The sequence below is a fragment of the Pseudomyrmex gracilis genome, unplaced genomic scaffold, assembly GCF_002006095.1.
Source record: "Pseudomyrmex gracilis isolate BER0280 unplaced genomic scaffold, ASM200609v1 scaffold_209, whole genome shotgun sequence".
NCBI lineage: Eukaryota > Metazoa > Arthropoda > Insecta > Hymenoptera > Formicidae > Pseudomyrmex > Pseudomyrmex gracilis.
In genome coordinates, this window is record NW_018020793.1 from 84,395 (window position 1) to 110,331 (window position 25,937).

General features: G+C 38.2%; 1 protein-coding gene across 4 annotated transcripts in view; it reads left to right on the top strand.

The window, feature by feature from the left end:
• The window catches only part of LOC109858516 (potassium voltage-gated channel protein Shaker), a 92,294-nt gene that overhangs the window by 1,223 nt on the left and 65,134 nt on the right, over positions 1-25,937 (top strand). Inside the window, exons 1-2 of one of the 4 annotated variants that reach the window (XM_020435854.1) lie at positions 20,232-20,263; positions 20,921-21,130. The exons of 2 other annotated variants lie outside the window; for them this stretch is intronic. In XM_020435854.1, coding sequence (XP_020291443.1) covers positions 21,048-21,130 — 83 coding nt within the window. In that variant the 5' untranslated portion in view covers positions 20,232-20,263; positions 20,921-21,047. Of the gene's footprint in view, positions 1-20,231; positions 20,264-20,537; positions 21,131-25,937 lie in introns of those variants that run through there. One more of the 4 variants, XM_020435855.1, reaches the window with a different exon arrangement.

Genomic DNA, 25,937 nt, shown 5'->3' on the forward strand with positions numbered 1-25,937 from the left:
CGATGCATGCTTATTCGCGGATCTTTGTTAATTAAAATCTCAGTAACTATTGCGAATCTAGCAAAATGGTATAGGACTTTTCACCTCAGTTTTATTCCTTCTACCTGCCTACGAGAGATGTTAAACCAATTCTGGGACACCCTGTATATGTATATATGTATATATATTCTGGCGCGATTTGCAAGTTTTGTCAGTTCTCGCTTACTCTTCTCAAATAAATTTGTTAGCCCAAGAGCGTGTGCTCTATCTATTTTGCTTGAAATTACACAAACTTCAAATTATATTGTAAACGAGAAAGACGTATTATTATCTCGCAGATCGTTATTCAAGAGCATCTTTTTACAGAAACGCGCGTGTCACAGGTTGTTTTTACAGGTTTAATAAGATATTTCAATACTCGTCTCACAAAATACAAACTGATAAATCCTTGTTGGAAAGTAACTTTTTAATTAAATAAGCACTTTATTTTTAATTAACGCACATAACTCTTTCACTTTTACCCAATCGATCTTGCAAATGTTTAGTTTTTCGCACGTTTACGTATCTTGAAATTTTTTTTCTTCCTCGCGCGAAGTTTTACATCGTGATAAATGTGACGATATATACATCGTGTAGTATCGTTTAATTTCCGGCTGAGTGGACGGCAGAAAAACGAGGGTCGTTTCCCTGGAAAGTCGCTTTCGATGTTAACGGATGTTAGGGTTCTCTCTTCGAATATATAAGAACGATTTCCGCGAGCGATTTTCCTCACCGCGAGGTATTTGAGGAACGGTTAAAAAAAAAAAAAAAACAAGATATCGCGATATATATATAGGTATGTATATGAAGATTTCCGAAAATACATATGCGCATTAATCGGATTGACTGCGAATATATGTAAGCGACATAATAGTAAACGAGATTTAGGATACTGCGCAAACATTTTCGTATATGCTTAGTCGCTTATTTGCACACACAACGACGTAAATATGTTTGCTGCGGGCTCGCATCGCGAGGCAATCAGAGGAAGAGGGATGTTTCTGGAAATATATATACATATATATATATATATATAATTCGCAAAATTCAGTGTAAGAATCGAATGGAGGGAAGAGGGCGAATTTGTGCGTGGTAAATATACAAAATAGGGGAGCTCCCCTCGATCGGCTTCTCGTTCACATATATTGTAAATATGACTTTTCTGAGTACGTTTCCAAAAGTTTTAGCCGTCGCTCATTGTTTATAAAAAAGTTATGATCAATAAAAGTTTCATAAATAAATCTTTTCTCCCGACAACATGTACATTTTTTGTGTGTTGAAAGCATGTAGGCAGGGGGGGCTGCGCCCCCCGCAGGTAGAGGGGCTTTGCCCCTCTCCCCTGGGAAAAAAATAGAAAACGACTTCTGATTAAGTGTCGTTAAAAATCACGTACATACTATCGACATGAAGGGACCTGTAATCGGAAGTCGTTTTTTATTTTTTTTTTAGGGGGGAGCAGGGGGGAGGGTCGAAGCCCCTCCACCTGCGGGGGGGCGCAGCTCTCCCCTACCTACATGCTTTCAACACACAAAAAATGTACATGTTGTCGGGAAAAAAGATTTATTTATGAAACTTTTTTTGATCATAAAACTTTTTTATAAACAATGAGAGACGACCAAAATCTTCATATTGTTACTCAGGAAAGTAATCTTAACAATATATGTGAACGAGAAGCCGATCGGAGGGGGCTCCCCTGTTCTGTATATTTACTCCAAAATTAAACCTCATTTTAATTACACGAGAGCTGTACAATAAAATGATACAGAATGACGGGATATGCCCCGTTTACTTCCGCCTTTGACGACCGAAGCGTGGGTGTATTCCCCAATGGATGTGTGATGTATATATGTGTGTGTGCGCGCGCGCGCGCCGTAGAAAAAGCAAAAGAGATCGCCCCAAAAGAAGGATGCGCGCTTTCCTTTTATCCCCGTTCCGTGCTTTTCGCACGAAAGAAGCGGCTTGATCGACGCGCTACGCCGTATGAAATATCGTAAAAACGTTTCGCTTTCCTCGCACTTCAGTATGTACGAGTCTCTTCAAATCTCTCCGAATCTCTTTATAAGACTGATTTCACGAGAAAGTATCACGGTTTTTTTTTGCAAAAGCCACAAGATCGACACAAGAGCGCGGAAAAAAGAAACCATTTTATTTAGGATAATCTCGCCGCTGGTCGTCTCGCGCAAGCAAGTTGTCGTTGATATAGACAGATATACGGCAAAACATCCGTCAGTTCTGATGAATTCGTCCCGTTTCGCGGCCGGAAATTGAGAGAAGATGCAAAATCGCATTTACCTTATCGACTGGCGAAAATTGAATCGCGCGTTTCCCCGTTCCACATTTGTCTCTCATTAGAAACTTGGTGTGGAAAATCTATGCGCCTGTCCCCGTGTTTGAGCCCCTTCTTGTTCCGGCTCCCGACGCGCTTGTGTGTCTATTATTTTCCCCTCAACCGATTCTACGCGCGCTCGGTTGTCGCAAAGTTTGCGTTGTTCTAGGGTCTTCTATTCATGCGCGCGGGCGCGTATTCGACGACAACGATATTCGCGAAATTAATGGAAAACTATTGAATTGTATTGGTCAAAGGATGGGTAAAATATTACGCCGTTTGCGCGAAGTTGGTGAATGCGGCAATAGCGCACGTATGCCGCTTCGGAATCACAAACCACCGCGAGTCGAGTTTTCAACCATATGATATGTTTCTATCTTCGTAAGATCAAATAATTTGCTCTATATTTTGCGTAAAATGGGGATTCTACAGACTCTTAAAAATTCTATCGCGATAATCGCGCTCAATTTTATTGGGAAGTAAGTACATATCTCCACTTTGCTGCGCGACATTCCGAGATTCATCGTTCGTATAAAACTCCCTTATGGGAGAAAGAGTTTGTCTTCCTTTTCCAGAATCTTTTCTCAGAATTTTTCGTGGATATTCCCTAAAGCAGTTTCGTTTAGGGGTCAATCGTTTTAGATACATATATACATATATATCTAAAACGATATATATTTACACTAACGATATACAAATATATTGACACATATATATCTAAAACGATATATATTTACACTATTATAGATGGTATGGAAAAATTTATATATACAACAAATAAACTTTTGCGTGCAAAAGAGGGCGAAAATTGTTAGTGTAAATATATTTACAAACGATATAAATTGACACATATATATCTAAAACGATATATATTTACACTATTATAGATGGTTTGGAAAAATTTATATATATATATATAACAAATAAATTTTTGCGTGCAAAAGAGGGCAAAAATTGTTTTTTATGTACGTATTTCTGGTAAATCTGCTGCATTTTTTTTTTTTTACCAACATTGCAAAACGCGATCTGAGAATTTGACAATATCTAGTCGAAGCATCTTAATATGAATACGTGGCAAGAATAAAATCACAAAGTAGGACACTCAATTGATATCTGATTAATAATAGCACGATGCGAAATGATCGAGTCGCTCGCGCGACTTTTCGTCACTAGTAATTGTTCTATTATCACGATCAATATGTTGCCGTTATTGCAACATGAGCGACGTACGAGATAGTACAAACGAGTATAGCTTTCTTTGAATTATTATTATTATTATTATTTTTTTACGAACTTTATCATAAAACATTACAATCTGTCACACCTAAGAACGTTCAGTAATTTTGTAAAATTATGAGAGACTTTGCACGATTAGAGCCCAACGGCTTATCCTGTCATCAGATTATTACAGGACCAAATCCTGTGGTATTTCACGCTTCAGCCTACGGGCTCTGATAATTTAATATATTCATTAAAGTTGCCAGACTATTTGGATGGTTCTACAACCTCAATTTGGTGGTTTTCGACTTTCTTCAGATTTCTTCTTCGGTAGATTATTCCAAGATCCCTATGTAGACGAAAATGTCATTTTATTTAGCGATAAATCAAAGTGCGTTGATCACGATATGAAGAAATTTTGACTGAGAACGCGGTGCGTTATATCGATGTTGGATTTGGAGACAGTGTCCTATATTTGAATGCGGTATCGCCAGATCGGTTTGACGATACTTTTTGTATCTTTGTTGTCCAGGGATAGCTGAGATTTACGACCAATTACATCGATCAATCACATTTTACGAAACAAGAGGCCTAGTTGTTTGAGTTTCGCAAATATGTGTTTATTCCATGTCTGTATCAAAGTGCAGATGACTTCATCTTCTTGATGTATAAGCGTATTACTTAGTGTAACTGGTGTACACATGTTTGTCTCTGATGAGGAACATCACATGCGCGGATTTGGCTTCATTGGCCTTAATGTGTGCCGTTTGTATGTACATCCAGTCTTCTATCTTTTTTAAGACCAGCTTGGCAACATCGCGCATATGCTACGGTAGGGCTTTCGTATGCGTCGTCGTCGTCAGCGAATGTACCTATTGTGACACCTTTTGTAGCAGGGAGGTCGGCCGTGTACAGTAGGTACAATGTTGGACTCAGCACACTGCCCTCCGGTCACACTGTACTCCGGTGTGGAGTATAGAGATAACCCTTTTAGAGATCGGACACTGCATCCCCGTGCTTGAAATCGATTATCTAGGTTATAAAATAAGTAGTAATGGAAGGGATTTTGAATAGATTTGAATAGATTTTGTTTATTAAGCCTTTGTGCCGTACCTTGTCAAAGGTATCTCTAAGCTCTTTGGACATATATTTATGTTTGTTTGTTGTAAATGTGTGTTCTTGCACAAGTACACACATAATTTGGCGCGTCTCTTGCGAGCGACTCCGAGATCCGTAATTGCGACAATGTCAACAACCGCATTTCTCAGCTCGGCTCTCACGTTGTTTGCGAAAAGCTTGTCACGCAGCGTTTCGCTGCTATTTCGTTCTTGTTCAAAGAGATGACGTGTGTTTCGGTACAATTCCCCCAGTACGTAGCCAAATAATTTATGGCAACCGGACAGTTGAAACGAAGGGACGGCGAGGTTGGTCGCACAGAGCTTGAAAGCGCCCGGGCGGCGGGCTTAACTCGCTCGCCTGGCTGTAAGAAGCCGGCCGTGACTGATCTTCATTTACGTCCGTCATCGAAGTGAAAGGGTCGGGCGCGGGAGCGACGACGAGCCTTTCTGTGAAATCCCGACCTCGCATATCGAGTTAGACCGTATCTTTTGTCTAAGCACCTGTTGCGACCCGCTCGTCGAGCTATGGCGGAGAGAAACGAGATTGCGTTCCGTTATTCGCTTTTCTGGCACTCGGGTTTGGGCCATCTAGAATGCATACGTTTTGGCGCGTGGCCGCGCTCGGGCTGCATATTTAGTGCTAAATGCGGATGTGTAACACTCTCGTCGTTTCTCGCGCGCGCCGAGATTGAATCTCTCTCTCTCTCTGAGTTGATCGTCACACGGACGTTCCGGATCGTTAAAACGGACGAGTGTTTATACATTTCCCGGATTTGAAATTTAGACGCGTCGCGCGACACGAGCCAACGATACATATCGTGTATGTATGTCTGTGTGTGTGTGTGTGTGTAGCCCGGTCGCCTCTTTGTGCGACTTTAATATGATAAACTTCAATGCATACGATATGCTTGATGCATTCAAATGAGATTCCCTTGCATTTTCCGGCGTAATAGCATGTGCGTGTAAGAATTTCTATAAATAGGGTGCGACATGCATACACAAGTATGCGCGGTGTGACGGGGAGGAATGTAAATTGCGAGGTGTAATAATCTCCTGGTGTGAACGACGCGCGGGGGAGGAAATGGCGCTGACGAGTCGCCGTCACTTACAAATCGTTGAAGTGATTTTTCCAAGTGGCATTTTATTTATACGAAGCACGTGTTTTACGATCGAGAGAGTAAAAAACGCGAAGAGAAGAAGACACACGAGAGTTTTTCAACACTCGAAGCATATCGGGTCGCGTTCTTCTTCCTTCTTTGCGTTGCACAACGTGTTACATTTCGATTGCAGTTTGCGGTCGCACGACACGAGTTTTGCAAAAAAAAAAAAGAAGGCAAGTCTAAGGAAATGTATAATATATATACACGAAAGTTAAAATTGTGCGACGAATAAAAGTAAAGACGATGAAATAATACCGATGGAGACACACGAACCGCCCTCCGCGGATGCATAAGCGATGTGTGTGCATAAAGCTGAGCGTGTGGGAAGTATATAGAGGGTAGATGGTGGTAGACACGCACATAGATTTGACTGCGGCCGTGATGACGTTAAGAATAACGAACGAGGCCGAGGGCAAGAGCGAGGCTGCGACCCGACACCGACTCGCGCGGCACAGAGCTTCGTTACTATCATTATGTAGCGCACCCATACAGCGCATAGTTGTGTCTAGTACGTAGAGTCTGCACGGGTTATTCGTGCCTTAGTGGTTCTCAAGAAATACCGCATGAGATCCCTTTTTTTTTTTTTTTTATTCCACACTGTTGAGATCGTCTTGTTGCGCGACATCATGTTTTACATATCAATTCGAAAAATGTTTTCAAAATTGCAGAAATTTGTTCTACTTTTTTTTTTTATTACGTGATACAAATTTTTTAACTCGCAACATTGTTTCAAAAGTCACTCATATGTTGATGAACTAATCAAACGCTGGCTTGTTTCTCTTTCTGTCTGTCTCTCTCTCTCTCTCTCTCTCGGTGTCAATTAGTTTCTCCCTTAATTAAAGTTCGGCACAATGAGGATAGTACGTAGGAATTGGAGGGTCGCGTTTTGAAGAGAAAATGGTTCCGGCTTGGTTCTTGGAGAACCGCTGCTGTGTAGGGAAGAGACCCGAGCATGGCGCACAGCACAAACCTCTAACACTACCTCGCACCGATTCACGGCAATGCGGTACTCCTATCTATGTTTAATAGACTGCATAGGCGGCGGTTGCAACGTCGTCCGTGACTGCGTGTCTTCCGTAAATCCTACGAGCAGCAAAGTGGGGAAAAGTTCGATAGAGTTTGTTTATATTGCATTACAAGGTAACGAATGTATTCGCACGTCAGATCAATCTTGGCAAATATGATAGATCGGACATATATATATATATATATATATTTTTCGAAGCGATACGGAACATTTGATGTTCTTTAATCAAGATTCGCAAAAACGATTCGACTAATTCGAAGATTTTTTATTTTCACTTTTTTCTCAATTAGTTTTGCAGAAATACTTACTAATTAAAAATATATATGTAAAAATGTTTTAGATTTTTACACAATAACATTTTAACATGTAAGATTTTAAGATTTTTTATTTTTTTTTTTTTATCCCAGCGGTTTTAAAAATAAACATGGTCGTTTAAGGTGACTCGGTTTGCTAAATTTGTAACTCTCTTTGTGAAGCTGCACAAGTTCCTCATTTTCGTAAATCATTAACGGCTTTTTTCTTTTTTTTTTTAGCGCTGGCTTTGATATTTCGAACAATGCGAGCAAGTGATAAAACGTTTGCGCTGCGAGTTAACAACCTGTTTGCATAATTTATGCACATCTCTATATATTCGAACAGATAATCCGTCGTGGTATAATAAATAATATTTTTTTTTCTCTTCTTGTTGATATTCGCTTCATTTTTTGTTTCGTTTCTTCACCTATTCGAGTTGCGACAACGTCATCGATATTCGCACAAGTGTTTTTTTTTGCTTGGCCAACTGCCTGAAATGTAGATTTATCCTCATAGGATACTTCTCGCGATGGACTATAAACTATCGACCGTGTCTACGCATGTCGCGCAAGATATATATATACAAAGCGCGGTATATTATATATGTGAATAGAGAACAAAGTCTATTGTATTATATACTGTCATTTCGTTAAGCGCGTGAGAGAACATTAATACACAGACATTAAATGTTGTTCACGTATATGAGAATGAGAAATTCTCAAGTACGTTACGAGACAATTTTCTGCCGCTGCGTGGTTTTTTTTTCTCGCTTAAAAGATCGCAAAGTAAAAGATTTAAAATAGTCGAAAAAATTTAAAATAGTCGAAACGTTTTTTTTTTTTTTTTTTATTTCTTTTTTGTTATCTATTCATGCCCACGTTTCTTGGCCGCGCAGAAAATACATCGTGTACGTACATGAACGTGTGCTTTTAAATATTAAGTTTGAGCCTGGTTCTCTCTCGATGGGTCAGGAATACTCGGACGAATTCCTTCGTCGATTCCTGCGGAGCTCTTTTCGCATTCGTTCTTGACTTTTATCGAGTTTATTTTCGTGGCAATATCCGTAATATATATTATTTGACAATAATTATATAATGTCCGTTTTCGAGTTTAACAAAATCACGAGAAAAATTGCGCCGCGGGATTTGTAAACATATATTTTTAAACACATGTCGCAAACATATATATATATATCGATTTTTTGTATTAATTGTTTTTACAACCATCTCTTGTACGGCGAGAGAGAGCAGAGCTTGCGATTTTTTTCAAAAGAAAAATTTTCTAGGTTACTTTTTTCCCGCGCAACTTTGTTTCGTGTCAACCGAGCGGAATGTTGTCGCTAAATGATCCGATACATCTAGATTGATATCGAGAAACATGCGGCACTTGATACGCGAACTTTCTCGTTTGTGTGACTATTTTTTTTGTGTTTTAATTTAACATTTCGCAATTAAACCGATTTCCTCGATAAACCTCCGAAATTGGTCGAACTTTTGTTTGGGGAGCAAACTTTTAGAGACTTTAATTCGCAATACGTGTACATTTTTGTCGGAGATTTGATGTTATTCTATTGATTTAATTGTATTTCGATATCTGATACTTTTTCACGCAAAACATTCCGCACGGTTTATCAACGGTTACGTCCATCGTGCGCGTTGAAACAGCCTAATCCGCGACCGCCGAGTGGTATAAGTTGCGTGACGTTTTAGCGCAAGAGCGAATTGACAGCCCGTGTATACGGACACAAACACACCGTACACACACACACACACACACGTTTTTATTCGTGATAAATGTGAGTATAATAACATTTGTGTGAGGTAACGTGTATGCGCGCGATGTATGTGTGAGTGGATACTCAATAGCCTTTATATTTTTTCCCGCGGGAAGTAGGCTGTGTACAAAGTGGCGTCGCGGTGAACTAATATTGACGCATCGTCACGGATCGTATAGCATAATCCGCCTCGGTTTCAGCAGCATGAGAATCACAGCGTAATCGAAGCTACTCCTCCGGTAATAGTAGCAAAAAAGTAGAGTGACGAACAATATATTCTCGAAGAGAGAAAGAGAGAGGAACTGTTTAACACACAGGGAATCAATAATTCTCTGTTATACGGGCAAATAATAATAGCGCTTAGAGTGGAGAGAAAGTCTCAGTTGGGCCGGTAGGCAAGTTGGGACTTGGAAATATCTCAAAAACCGAAAAATTTGTATGGACATGTATGTTGGTGCTTGCGTAAGAAAGCTCGGAGCTACTGCGTTGCTTCTTCTTCTTCTTCTTCTTTGCTAATATGGCGCCGACCCCCGAGGGGTTTGGGTAATGGCCAGTCTTTGATAAGGTGTGTTCAAACACCGTAAACAAAACACGTGAAAGTAGGCTATGTCTTTGTTGTAAACAAGATTTTATGACTCACATGTACTACACACGATCACGAATATTTATTTGTTAAGTGTCCCTCGGCATGATGAACTTACAACGCAAGTCCACATGCCATTCTACGTACTCGTATTTCTAGGTCTAAAACCGTGGTTTGGGTACTCAACACCAAGTCACGGAGTTACATGTTCGTTAAAATAACAAACAAACTAAAAAATCGGTGTAAAAAACACCGAAAAAAGTCCAAAAATAGTTAAGCTTAACTACGCACATCCAGCCAGTATGGCTGATGTGCTGTCAACTTACTACTGCGTTGCACACGCCGTTCCATAGACCTATAATATATAGACTGCGCGTTTGGCTGAAAAGATGTCTTCAACGTTGAGAGAGACAACATACTTTGAACAGTAACTCTTTCTCTGTCTATCAATGTCTGTGGTGGGATCAGGGCCTACTGTTTCATACCACCTAACCTACCATTACCCCTTAATCTCTTTCACTCTTCTTTCCCCCACTATTTTTCTATCCCCACTTTTCCATTACTATTCTATCAATCAGCGAAGACTTTTTCCCCCACTACTTCGCTAGACAAAGATGAGGCTACTGTTCAACACCAGCTGTCTCTCTCAACGTTGAAGACATTTTTTTAACATGGCAAAGGTAGGGAACGCGCAGTCTATATATTATACGTCTATGCGCCGTCCGAGCCCGTCATGGGGTGAACATGAGCGTTTTTCTGCACCAAAAGTAAAATTATTATGGATGTCTGTCCTTTTTGGGGCTTACACGTGGCAATTATAGTAATTAACAAAACCTAAGAAAGTTTTTTTAACATAAGCCATTAATGTATTTTTTAACTTTAATGTTTATATTGTTATTTTATTTACGAGATTTTAGTTATAACAAATATTTTTCAACCGACATCGATGTTGGACTAGTTGGACCACACATGTGAAAGTTGTTTCCGACTGTAGAGATTGCCTTTTTATTTTTAATAATTTAATGTTTTTACTTTTCATTTTTAACGATTTTACAATTATATTTCATGTTTAATTTTTTATTACAAGACGTTGAAATTTTTGTTTTTGTTAAGTACAACATTTTACACATTTTACATTTACGGGAAACAAAAATTCTATTAGATGTCAATAGCTTCACGCGATATATCTAATAGATAACTAAGGGAGGTTTTGTTCTGTGTGGGATATAAGTATTACGTATTTGATAAATAAGAGATAAAAACTTTTATAAAGATTTGATTAATACATCTAATTGTATTGTTATTAAATAATATATAACTCTTAATAGACGATCGTACTTTTGTCTCAACTTACTCTTCGGGATGGCCGAAAACATGTTCCCATTTTCTAACTTTTCACTCTCTCTCTCTCTCAACATATATTTTTTATCTTTTTCTTCTTCTTCTTTTTTCTCAGCGCTACAGTTCCCTTGGCTTCCTCAACGATTCGAGGATCGTTCTGAGGTTTCGTAGCAATATCTTTTATACGGGAATACGGTTGCTAGCCACGTGCTCAAACATTTTTATTCATGTACGCAATATTTTAAAGATTTATAAATGCTTACGTCTTCTGAGATAAATACAGTCGAGTCCACAAAAAAGTATTAGCACATTTACATTTAATAATAATGGATATAAATGATTTGAGATCGATATGTCGTGTAATGGAATTGGGGAAATCTAACATTCATCGCAGAAATTACGAATGTTCAAGATAAATGTTCGTGTACATCGACGTGTTTGCGAGATGACTAGAATGCAATATTAAAAACTTGTTTTGTATGAAAAAAACTTTCAGAGAATTGTGTATTTTCTAAGTAAAACACGCAAATGTGCCGAATATAGGTCTTTGAGTATATAATTTTTGGTTTTCTTTTTTTGCTTCATCTACAATATTGAGAGTTTTGCAAAAATTCGCTGCTTCCTGTGTATTATAAAACATTAATAATAACATTAATAAAACTAATGAATGAAATAAATTGGGTTATAAGAGCCGTTTTGCAGGATGTTATGCAGAGAATGTGCTTAAATATATATATATATATATATATATATATATATATATATATNTATACACATATATATGTCGAAATAATAATTTTTTTTTTTCGCCTAACAGGGAAGGCGACGGCCCGGAAAGCCGGAGATTCCAGGTTCGACTCCTGGTTGGGGAGTTTTTTTCGCAATATTTTAAAAATTAGTTAGGAAGGTATACGGAATCCTTCATATATACGTGATGCAAATCCAGCATCCTATATGGAGGAAAAAAATTATTTCGACATATATATGTGTATATACATATATACATATTTAAGCACATTCTCTGCATAACATCCTGCAAAACGGCTCTCATAACCCAATTTATTTCATTCGTTAGTTTAATACTACAGAGCCCGAAGAAAACTTCTTGTTTATTATTAATTTATTAATAATAAACATATTTTGTATTAATACATCACTTCGCTATAGAAAAATATTTTTTAAAATGTGTGTCAATACTTCTTGAAGTCACTATATGTTATCTTTCAAATCAATTCTCATTAACCTATCGTCAATTGTATGGAGATTTCTAATAATTTGAATATACCAAGTGGGGTCCAATTAACTTCGCTCTACTTCACTCTAAATAACTACACGCGTTTATAAGATTTGACGGGCGGAGCGCGCAATATCGTCGAGAAGAGATATTTATAAGCACGCATTATTCGATTTGATTCCGAATAACATACAATTACGTGGAAAGCAAGAAACATCAATTATTCTTCACGTTTCTCTCTCTCTCTCTCTCTCTCTCTCTTTTTCTTTCTTTCTTTCTTTTCTTCTTTCTTTCCTTTTCGTCTTAAAAGCAGTTCAAATGAGATCCAAAAGTTTTCTTCCTTCACCACAAAGAATTGAGGTTTTCGATTAGCCTGCTACTAGCTTTTCCTGAGACGAAAATCTCCTCTGACATCTCCGACTGCGGTCACTTGAGTTTCCTAGTCTCAGAGACTTAAGAGTGGAGAGTAGTCGGGATAAGGGGTTAGGCGAGGTTAATCCAATTACACTCCTTGTCCATTCTTCGAGTCGCCATTCCCGCGGGCGTCAGGAAGCAGCTTGCCAAATCGGTCACCGCCGCCGCCGCCGCCGCCGCCGCCGTTTGACTTTAAAGAACGTATACCGGTCGTGAAACGTTATAATGTGCCACGTGTTGCTACGTTCGCGTGTAACGTTATTATTGGTGATTACACGCCTCGAGAAAAAGCAGCACCGCACGCTAATTATTGCCGCGTGAATCGCGTAGAGTTCTCTCTGGATTTCACGCATTTCCGTATTTGTGCGTGCGCGGTGTGACTGAGAAAAAAAGAAAAACTGATTTTTCACAAAGATACGCCGCCGATACGCACACCTGTGTGTTGAAAAATTTAACACAGAGATAATCTGTAGATAAAAAATATAATAATAGATGTGTGTGACTCGCCTGAAAGAGAAAAGATAAGACAAGAGAAAAACGATAATTTATATAATTCTTTTTTTAAATAAAGAACAGAGAGACATTTAAAACGTGTGCCTTATGTCATTGCAACTTTTAATTACTATCTTGTGTTCGTGTAATCCATATTTAGATAATTAAAAGAGATAAAATGTCAGATGATATACCGTTTCACTTGCTATTGTAATAAATTTTAACTGATATCTCTCACACGTTATTATCGCGAAATTTTTCACGCAATTAAGACTGCCGTAACATTCAAGAAAAAAACCGTAACCATATTTATGTAAAAAAGAGGATAAAAGTAATTATGATTTTTATGCTTGAAAGTAACGCAGAGTTTTGTATCAAATTGCAGTCGAGATCTTTTTATCGAAAATTTTTCCGTGAAAAAAGTTGTCTTGTTACATCAAAAAACAAAAACAAAAAAAAAAAAAGAAAAAAAAAACAATAGTTTTTGTAATGCTAATGTTACGACAAACAGATATTTTCGTCACAAGTAGACAACGTTATTAATTCTTTCTTTATTGTCAGCAATTGTGGGTGATTTTAGAGAAGTTATTTCGTTATAAAATATAAAGCAATTAAATGCTTAACGAAGAATGAAACGAGACTCGCCAAAGATATGCAAAATCGTTTTTATATACGAGAATGTTTTATGAGCTGTGTTATTTCGTTCAAAACGACGTTTGTCACCGCGTGATGGATGCGCGTTTTATTATTCGAAGGCGCTCGTTAATTTCTTTCGCCAGATAACATTCGTTAAAATGAACCGAAAAAAAATGTCGGTTAATATTCCGGCAAACTGGTTGTTTTCACTCAACTGCTCCCGGCCGACCTTGATTCTCTGGAAAGTGTCCAACAAAAATTGAAACATTAGTTTTGTTAGCCGTGCAGTTTTTCGGAAAAAAGTTAATTGAACAAAAAATCGTAGCGTGCATATGTAAAAAAAAAGAGTATGTGGAAGAACGATTTACTCGAGCGAGCGATAAGATCGTTCAATTATGTGGGGATTGTCGTTAATTAACCTATTTCTTTATCCTCCACTTTCGCTGAGGCAAAGATATCGTATTTCCGTGGAGATAATTACCTATCATGTTTAACGGATAGCCGAATCAGAAAGCCACGATGTGACGGAGAGCACATGGTCCTTCTATTAGACCGTATAATGCCTGAAGTTCACTTTGATGACTACAATTATAGTCCGTTCCGTAACAACGGAACAGATATTAGCGTAATATGAAAAATAAAGCAAAGAAAGGGAGGCGCAAGTAAGGCTGGTAAGTGCAAAAATTCAAAATTGCAGATGTGCGTCTCGTGCGTTGTAAATTCGGAAATATATAAATACGGCGCGTTCAAAAAATGTTCAAAAAAATTTTGAAATAATTCATAAAATAAAACAAATGCGCGCGAGAGATATTCGCGCACAGAATTCAAGCTCTCGGCAGAAAGTTTCCGTGTTTCCGCCTATACTCTGGTCAATATGTAGTCGCGTGTACGAAACTTCTGAGCGTGGATCGAGCCCGAACGATCGACATGGCATGCTCGCAATCAACGTATGTCGTGATGATTTGCATGATAGACGACGTGACGTGACGATACCTTCGATCGTTTAAAACGTATCTCTGTCACATCGCAGTTTTTATATAAAGTTTTAACGTAACATTTTTGCAATGAAAATTAAGTTTCATTGCGATCACAAGAAAGGCAAAAAAAAAAAACAAATTTATGAAACAAAAAAGCAGTTTATAAGCAACAATACGGAAATGTAATAATATATTGATATATTTATATAATAATAATAATATAATAATTATATAACAATAATAATATAATTATTATAGACTACCATCCATAAGGTAAACCGATCTATTTATATTTGTGCTGAGAATGACCGTGCTGATTGACTTTGTACGTTCGGATCATCGTTTCTGACTTTTTTTTGTTTTTCACGTCTGAAGAAGACCCAAGTAAGGGTCGAAATATTACGAAATGAAATGTTATTTAAGCGTTTTTTATTTTTAAAGCGTTTTATATTGTAATGTAATGGATTAATTAAAACATCCTTTCGATATGCTTGAATTTGACCTTCTAATTTAATTTTTAATATAATAATTGATATAATAATTTCTCTTTTCTTAATAAATTGCGACAACAAAAAATCTTATTATTGAAATAAGCGAAGCAAGATTTGAGTGTTACTGAATTTTGTTCGCCGGGCCACTTGGGTATTATCATCTCATTGTCTTCATCATTGTCGACGTGGTCGTTACAGGAAATCCCCGAGAGAGGTTCACTCCTGTTAACTTGATTTCCTCGCGCATACCGTACAACACACGGCTGCATCAAGTCTGATAGTAGTAGACAGTCTGATGTCCCTTTAACCGAAATGTGCAATATACAGCGAATTAAACGCGGACACAAATCATCTATTTAAGGAAACTACTTGTAGTGCGTTTTAGACACGATAATTATGCATATATACGTAATTGATATTCGAACGAACGAACGAACAAATTGAAATAGCAACTTTTATTTCTCGTTGGGGTACGCGTTTTTAACTCTATTTTAATCTCAATAATCTTGATGAAGCGAACAAATTGACATTGACGTTTTCTCGAGACGAGTTTCAGACGCAAATTAAGCACCCACGTAAAAACGACGCGAATCTCATTCATAATTGAGTTTTGCTATTCTTTCTGGTACGCCATAAGCGATTTGTCTCCTCAACGCGCGATAAAGTCCGGCAAACGCTCGGACGTCGAAGAGATTACACGTTCATTCATGATTTTCGTGATGAATCAATAGAGTGTGTGCGCCAGAGCTCGTGGTTGTTCGACGAGCGTAAGCAAGTTAACATACTCCGCAAAGCCAACACGCACACGCGTACAGTGATAAATCACAAGGGGTATAAAGGTTGTTGCTCGTACGTTGGCTTGTGCGGTTTACAGGGTCGATCACTATCGCTCTTTGACGCCACAGGAATTTTCATTGTAAATCCCTTACGCTCGGACGGAGATATGTATTTCGAAGTTCATCCCCCTTGAAAACCTTATTGATATAGCTGATAACATATTGAACAACTGTGAATCTCCAGAAAAAAAAGAGATAGTAATTATAAGCTTAAAAATTTTTTTGAATAATTATTCTAACTTGTACAAGCATTTTTCTCTCTTGCGTAAATGTTAAAATAATGCGAATTGTTATTTTAACTTAAAAAACGAATGAAGTATTTATTATTTATGCGTTGATGTGAAAGTAAATTTATATGATAAAAATATCGGAATCTCTCGGACGCGCTCTGTGAACAATGTTAAAATTTTACGCTTGCTAACAAGATTATCATTGATCGCGCGAGGGTAATACACGTGTTGCACCCTCGTTGCGAGACATGAGTGGAGCCATCTACTCGTTTCTGCGCGAAACAAACAGCCTGTTATATACTTGATGCGTTTTTGAGGTAAACGAGTGGTTTATTTCTCTTTTTCAATCTGTATTATCTACATATAGCATGAGACTAGATAATTAAATTTTATATAAAATAGAACATCTCATTTTTTTGCATAATAAAATTTTACAAACATATTGCGCACAGCGTATACAAGCAGAAAAATTTAATTTTGCAATTTAGAATATTTCTCTGGCAATTTGCGCGTGAAAACAAATTCCGTTTTTTTTTTGAATATCAATACCTAAATAACACACGAATATAAATCAAAGAGAAATTTAATTATCAAATTTCTCTCTTTCTATTGTTTTTTAAATTTAATTGTCAATTTCTTTCGTTTCAATTTCTTCATCTACTTTTTGCGAATCTTGCGATATGACGTGATTACTTATATTTATATTTATCTTTGTTACACTGAAGAGGTCTCAAGTAAGAGCCGAAACGTTTGTTATTTGTAATTTTAATTTTATTTCTCTGCGTTTTGTTTCTTTAATTTAAATTTTAAGATCCATTAAAGCTCGTAACAGACCTTGATTGTTTATATTTATCTATACTTATTATCAATTATTTCTTTCTTTCTATTGTTTTTTTTCTCTCTCTCTCTTACAAGGTTTCACCAAATATTCGAAAAAACGCGCAACGGTTTTGATAATTAATCATACATTGTTTCCGTGCGCCATTGTACGTAGAGTCGACCTTAGCGTCTCTCTTAGCAAAATGACACTAAAAATCTCGTCGTTCGTCGTTGTTCGCGACGAATAAGAGAACGAGAGACCGAAATAGCATCGCGTCCTTTAACTTAACGGTCGCGACGACGACCCTCACAAACCCTTTTGAATTCTCGTTAAGCGCCTCGGCATTCGCGGAAGTTTCCAAACGAGCGAGATCATCGATCTTAACCGAGGCTGCACGCCATTATTCCCCGTGAACTTTTGACGATCGTAATTCCACAGGATAAACGTCTTTGGATGCCGCGATGTAGGACGATAATAATTCATTCTGTCTCGTTTCTTCTTATTCCTTACCTTCCTCTTTTGAGGCACGCCAGTTTCTTGCGCGCGAATATTAAGACCCCCCCGCCGCATGATGAGATTAACGAAGTACGTGTGTCAAATAAGCCGGAAGAATTTGACCCCCGGTATGTCAATTTCAGGCAATTCATTAAGTGCGATAACACTCTTTCCACAAAAGAAAGAAATTGAACTTCACGACCCCCATACTTACGATTAGACGTGGACACATTATAGAGAGAGAAGTTAAAAATTTCTTGCTAAAAATTTTCACAGCTGTCCCGTTTGTTGACGTAGAACAGGAAGTGATTGTACTCGTGGATTTTTCCTTTCTCTGTGAGTGTAAATATTGTTTATTTGCAGGGGCAAATTTCAACTTGCGCGTTGTTGCATTGAACTCGCTTGAAAAAAAAAAACAAAAAAAAAAAAAACAATTACAACGTTATAATTAATACGGAATAATTGTTCAAAAAACCACTGTTTCTCAATGGTGCGCGGATGTGCGCGTTACACATTTATCTCTCAAATAACTGATCCAATTATTGCGATTAAATCGATGCTCCCCGTGGCAAGAGGGTCGGATTACCAATGTTGGATGCGCTTTCATTGCACTTTGTTGCGATAGCCGACAGATGGCTCGTCGCAGTAGCTCGTTGGCGATATGCACGTGTATCTGGATGAACCCCCCCCCCCCCGTGAACCCCCTACCCTCTCGCTCGCCAACCCCCCCGTATCCCACCAGCAGCGACGTCGGTGACGTCAAGACGCATTGCGACATATCGCGCGCTGCTCTGCCCCCGCTTCGCGTTCCCTTTCGTCCTCTTCGCTAAAGGCGCGCTTTTTATCTCGCACTTGAACTCGCTCTTGCATCCCCTCTGGAAAGATTGTCCGTGTAATCGTCCACGTTCGTTATTTTTGCGTTACATTGTAACACGAATGACGCGTGTAAGAAATTTGAATGAAGAACACAATGTAAACACAAATCTCTCAGATTTAACGGACGAAAATTCTTTGAAAATGTTTTTTCAGTTTTATTTTATTTTTTTTTTTCTTGTATTTCTGTAAATAAAGTTGCAAATATTTAAACGACGGGTTTTAACGCAGCGCGCTGTTTTATTATTGATCAGCGAGCTTAATTATTCAGCAAATAATAAATGAATATGAGATAAAAGAGCCCCGGAGCGCAATATACGCAAGAGCGATACATTAACGCTACGTTTGTTTATCATCGGTAAACACGATGTTTATTATACGATTCGATGAATATGACAAAAACCTGTGTGTGAAAATCGAACGATCCGAGATTTGACCTGGAAATACTATATATCTGACGTGAGAAATTTCCACATATTCTCCATATATTTCGGATAAAAATAATAAAAGATCTGTCGCGCGCGCGCGCGCGCGCGTGAAAAAGCTTTACTTTTGCACCTCGAACTTTTGCGATCGATCGCGACGACCGCATCCGGCTAACGTCATCATCCACGTGCACACGTGACTAAATTCCGAGTTTCCTGCTCCTGGTGGAGATTGCGGCGGCAATTTCGTGCTTACGCGTGCGTATCCGCGCTCTCGCGGCTTTCTTTACACTGGTCTGCATTGCGCCAAGTGCGTAAAGTGGACGATCGATTTTTTTTTTTTTTTTTTTTTTTTGGATTTGTTTCTTTTTTACAGTCGATAACGTTTTTTTTTATTGATCTCTCGTACGATCAGTCCTACTTGGATGGATTTAGTCCCTTTCATCGTGCAAACAAAGTGTGTTACTTAATCCCGTTAGATGACACAGCCGGATGATCGATTGGAATGTTACTTTCCCAAGCAAAATTCAAAGCGCTGTAATTTGTAAGAACCGTAAGAAAATATATTTATATAACGGAAAAGACGAGATGTGTATGTCGTGTATGCAAATACTTTCTTAACTCGCTGCAATTTCTGGCTGGCAGCCTAATCGTTGTTTAGCCGTTCCCCAGGCCGCAGGCATTACCTTCGTTTCCAAAATATACCAACTGTCATTCCGTCTACCGCGGTATGAACATTGAAAACGCGCTCTAGGAAGCTACATTGACCCGCAAAATACTTCTCTGCAAGCGTCGGATAATTCCGCGTCGGATAATTGGGTTTTGATGCGGTATACACGATAAGCGTGGGGCTAAAATGCACACGTATTTATAACATATTTATTACAACGCATATTGCCTCATTTGTAAAATCGATAAATCGTTAAAAAAAGTTTTACCGCGCAATGTCGCGGCAATTACGGTTGTACAATACGTTTTGTTGATATTCGATTAACAATTTTTCCAAAAAAAAAAAAAGAAAAACAATAATAAAAAACCGATTATTCGCAAATATAGTTGATATAACTGTGCGTTTCAACCTTTATGTCCCGATTCATTGTGAACATTATCCGAGTTTTCCGCATCTCACGCTTCGCTGGATCGCCCATTTGCTGTCGAATCAAATTAATTAAATCTCACTGCGATCAATCGCACGAAGGCGTCACCGGTCGATTCCTGCAATTTGGAAGATCTTGTTGGCCGGCTCGGTCCACTCTGTCACTCGAAATTAAGGACAGAGAAGATATACATAGAATTAGACGAGCGCGTGGTGGGGAAAACGAGAGCAGAAGATGAATGACAAATCGCGCGAATCTTTTTGAGTCGCTTTTACGAGTCGCGGTTGATTGGAAGGACCATCTCTATAGAAATAATACGGATAAAAAATATTGTATATCGCGCTCAGATGTGTTTTTTTTTTTTATACACAGAGGAAGATCAGAGTGAGCAAATTATATCTCTATGTGTTGTGAATATTTAAAAGAATAATAATTTTTAACATAAAAATTAGTAAAATTTCTTCTTTTTGTTTTTCAAAAATAAATTAATTTTCTATCTTGTTATTAATTATCAACCATCGATAGAGAGGCAATTCGCATTTAGCCGAAACTCAGGCGAATTGTCGATTCGGAAGCGTACTAAGACTCGCGGTATATTTTTAACATCGAGATGCTCATCTGTGAAAGTGTCTCCACTAGTACACCGCTTTTTCGAGAGCGTAAGATTGTGCTTAGCATTGCGCGTCACTTCCGATGACAAACGCTGTCAATTTACTTAAATGACGAAAAACGATATTTTACGATTGGACAAAAACTATGAGCGGAGAGAGACGATCCAAAGAGACAATTCGATTAGGTAATAAATTCTAACATGTGTTCAAGTGCGAATCAAGTTTGGTGAGGAATTTATATATCATGATATTAAAAGAAGTGATATATGCGCATGTGTGATATATACGTGCATGTACGAAGTGGAGAAATTTCGGAATTTCGGAATTAATCGATGCGGTTGATTAATGACGCGACTTGAATTTTTGAGATTGACAACAATTTTGCACAATTTTATATACTCGTTGTTTTTTTTCTTGCGTGTATATGTAGTTTGAAGTGATATTTCGTGCTCGGAGAGCTGAAAATGAACATTTGATGCGCAAACAATTTGTGATGGTTCTTTGTGCCAAGGAGACTGGCTTGCGTAATTCGAAGTGTTAATAATTGAAGATTCACAATGCATGCCGGTATCAGAAGCACGTTTCTCGGGATGAGGATGTTTCCGCGCCGGAAACGGAAATCGCCCGAGCGTGGGAAAAGGTAATTTGCCGCAAATGCTAATTATTTATTCGGGTCATGCGCGCGACACAAGTTGCGTTTCTGCGCTGAAACACCACAATACGCGAGGCAAAAGTATGAGAGATTTAACTGTGATAGCTTGTAATCAATATTGCTAGCTGATTTTTTCTACTTTCAAGACATTATCTGATGCATAAGCGAGAGAACGTGGCTTTTCGGTATTGACCGACGACAAAATATCCTGGATGGATTTGTTCTTTCGTTATATATTCTTTACTTGAGGTAATTTAATAACAAAACGTAAAATTTTTTGTAGAGAAACATGCGATCGTTGTCAATGACATGTGTTGTTGAGAGATCAGCTGGCAAGTATGGCGCAGCAAGATCGAAAATAGAACGTATTCTTAAACCAATAAATATATCGTATAAAAAAGAAGAATTATTTTATATTATAAATATTACGCGAGACATTTTTTTTTTTTTTTTTTTGAAAATTAAATTTATAATTCGGTCCACTCACCAGTTGACCTTTTCTCAGTGTCTACGTGCTAAACATTCGACATAAATAGCTTAATTCGCCGAAGTTAGGCTACGCTAAAATCGAACCGTCCGATAAACTCGTTTCTGGCAAGCTCGTGCCATCTGACGCAAGCTCGTGGAAGTCGATAAAGCAAGCACTTCAAAAACTTTATTCGAAGAAAGTAAATTCGGATTAATTTCGGAATATTTATTAAAAATTTTTCTTCAAATGTGATTATTCACTTCTCGGATTATATTGATATTGTAAAGTGTTTATTTACTTAGTTTAAAACTTTTTTTTTATTTTTTTTTTATTTTTAGAAGCAGCAAGATATATAAGCAATAATATAGTGGAATCAATATTTTATAAATTGCGCAATACCGGATGGATACAGGTGTCGATTTTTCTTAATTTAAGTAAAACGCGGTCTCTCTTCTCTGTGTATATCATCTTTCTGTGTCGCATACGCGAAAGAGTGCATCTTTAAACTTCGCATTGATATATTTCGTGCGGCAATTTGAAAATATCGAACATGACCCACTTTTCCGCGGGAATTTATTTGCATACTTTGCCAGTAGTTTCTATTGCGTTCGAGAGAAAGGGATCGACGTTTTTGAACGGTGCGCAAGTAAAATTGCATCAAATCAGCGAGAGTTTATTCATAGATGAGGATCGAGACTCGCACTCGTTGCGCGTTAAATTGAAACAAACGAGCGAAATTATATTTAGATAGTAATAATAATTATATCGCGAGAATTCGTTCGCGTTGTTTTTTGAACAAGTATAGAATTTTCGACGAGTCAATTTGGCAACTTGCAAAGTTATCGAGTAAAAAAAAAAAAACGCGAAAGAATTTGTATTTAAAATAGAACAAGAAGAGAACCAAAAAATATTTGCTGCGACCCTATAGCGGCGAGGATGCACAAATACGTGTATCCTCTTTCATAATTTCTTTCAACGAAACGTCTCGTACAAATTTGATATCGGCGTGTCGATATATCTTATCCGCATCACCTGCGTCACCACCGACGCATAACATGTCGTGCATATACGCGACGGCCGCACTGGAATACTAGGGCAGGACGTATTTGGGGTCGCCGACTCGAGAGATCGAAGCGTGTGCGTCGCGGCGTACCACAAGGGGGTACGCCGTTCCATAAACGGTCAATCCTGCGGAGAGGGTTTCCAATGCTTTCCTTTTACATACCGTACGATGATATTTTACATTCGCGCCGATCATACAGGTTGAGCCAGCCCGAGCGGGTCAGGCTGAAACTTACTCTCGGCCGTATCTATTGCCGCAGACCATGACCTCCTTTTTAGGTTCTAGACGAGACGTACAAAGATGCGCGGGATCTAAGAACTTCGGATGAGGATCAAAAAGTAATGTTTTATATAATAGAGTCATTAAATTGCGTATATTTATAATAATAATGTATATTAATATAATTGTGTATATATATATATGTGTGTGTGTGTGTGCAACATTGTGTATAAGATATAAGAGAGAAAATATTTAGAGATCCCGAATATAAGCTTAGAAATGTAATATGAAAGAAAAGATATCTATTATAAGATTAAATAAATTTTGTTACGGTACTTAATTTAATACAACAAACAAAAATCATATTTCTTTGTTTCTCTCTCTTTCTCTCAAAGTTTTCAAGGATCGCAGATGCGTTTGGAACGCGCGTTTCGCTCTCCGCGAAACAAACTTGACTCCGGTAACTAACGGCGGCGCATCGAACTGCCATATAAATCGAAGACGAATACATTATCTCTCATTGGCGGTACCGGCGCGTTCCAATTCCCAAAGCCCGAGCCCTGTGACTTGTGACTCCGTTGACGAGAGAGCGTTTCCATGATACAACACGACACTGGCACGACACAAATACACACGCGATATCGCGGTGAAGCAAGAAAGAAGGGAAGCCGACCGGCTGACCAACCACGGATACGCCTTCGGGTGGTTGCCTGCCATAAGTCGTGCAGGTCATGCACAACGGGTCAGGAGAGAGAAAGTCAGTCATACCGACGCCGTGCTACCATTCGCATCAGTGATTAACCAGAGTCTGCAGAAATTGGTTTTCAAAAAAAAAAAAAAAAAAAAGAAAGAAAGAATACCAAACACACTCGATCGCTCGTCACGCTAGATAGATACGTGCGCGCGAAGCTGACCTAAGACGAAGGGGCCGGAAGCTCTCGCGAGAAAAGCTTCGTGCACGGTGCATACACGTTATTGTCTTCAAGACAGATTTCTCCGTCACGTAACGACGGGTGGGTAGAGAACAAATAATATGATATGAAAGTGGAAGCTGCGTGAGAGACAAATATCATTGGTATGAGTGTTTCGGTTTGATTGTGTTTGGTAGATTTGTATATTCGTGTCTTCAAACGGCACACAAGTGAGCGTATGAAACATGTGACAAATAAGAAAGGTGAAAAATGGAAAGGATAAACAATATAAGAGGAGAAAATTTATTTTAGAGAATTTATTTTGCAAAAGAGACCTTTTTTCGTGTGTGTGTGTGTGTGTGTATAGTATGTTTATATATCAGCAATTTGGATATTATATTGATCTTAGAATATCTACACACAGAGTAGTGTGTGCCAGGAAAAAAGAACGCGAGCGCGCGAAAATTAGAATAGCAAAATTTACTTTCGCCATCGAGGAAATTTATTTCTCACTTCGACAAACAGCTAATAACACTTCAAAGCTTCTAACATATAAGAGACTCTTCTGATCGATTATTTGCTTCTACTTGAGTTTTTGGTCGATGTAGTCTGAGTACGTCAAAGAGAGTCTTTGTGGAACTCGTTCTCGTCACTTTGAGTAGGCACTCTGCACAAGAGAGAGAGAGAGTAATATACTTCTCTCCCTATTTGCTTATAACCTCCCTGAACGCGGTTTTTAATTTGATCAAACCATAAGCAGGCTGAGAAAGATTCAACGACGCGAAACGCGCGAAACAAAAGTTTAAGCGAAATCAAAAACGACCTAGTTGCGCGATAGTTTAATAAAAAATATAATGTTTGTTATCTCCTTAAAGTGTATCACGACTATACAACAATCGAGAAGATTGATTCGCGAGTCCCACTTGCTTTATTTTACTTGCAAAGTGTAGTTAGGGATAACTTTGTACTACTGAGAGTTATTTGTAGGTCTCTACTTCTCTTTATTCTACTTTTTAAGAATAATTGAAATCTTTGGTCTTTTTTTTTAATTCAGAGTTCACACTCACACGTCGCGATCACGTGTCAAGCATTATTCCGTACGTTTTAATTTTTTTTTTTTTTTTTTTACAAATGTTTTCGAAATTTTCACAAAAAACTCAAAATTGTTCCACCGCGGACTGACGCACGCGCGCGTTGTCTCAGAAACGATCTTTTTTTCATTGGGTTTAAGAAAACGTGTACTTCGTGCATATCGTGCTATGTTTTTTTTTTTCCCAAATTTATATTTTGCTTTATTTTTGAACACATTTTGTGCAGAAGAACGACGCATGACTGCAAAGAATCGTCGCGTCCGCTTTTGAATCGGGGTTAGCGTGCCAGGTGAGTCTCATTTTCTGCTATTGACCAGGTAGTTGTGGCGCCTTACGGCACCGCCATCTTACAGTTATTGGCGAAAGTGCTCTAGTGATTTCCTTTCGATAGATCGGTAGAAAGACGAGAAAACCAGTCGCTGATCGTTTTGCTTGGAGATCCGCAACTTTTTCTTTATCGCGTTGTCGAACAGATAGATGTTTATCTCTATTACGTAGTCCGCGAGTTTAGACGGACAATCGTGACAAAAGAAAAGTTCAAGATCTGACCGAGAAAATACGGTCGCAAAAAATCCTTTTCATCACATTGATCTTCCACGTGATCGCCTGCAATTAGGAGTGAACTTGGATCGAATAAATTGGCCGATTGCCAACTCGATCAGCAGGTTAAGTCCAACCACATGTTTGATTCGCGTCTTTACAAAGCTTGCCAACCAGCCAACTCTCCCATTCTCTCTGCCAGGAGTTTATTTCTTTTCACTTTCGGTTCTTTCGGCAACTGAGCATAACGTCTCTCTGTTGCTGTTGTTGTCTCGCATGTAATAGCCATTCTCAATCAGTGTTGTGCTGCCATTCACCACACTTGCATTACATTATATATCATATTGTGAGAGTACGAATAGTGACTGACTGTTACTACTTATCGCGCGACATCAATAATTGTATAATATAATTATCTACTATTTTGCTTTTTTTTAAAATTAAAACTTCGGAGTTTTGTAATATATTATATAGTACATATATTATAATATAAAATAAAATA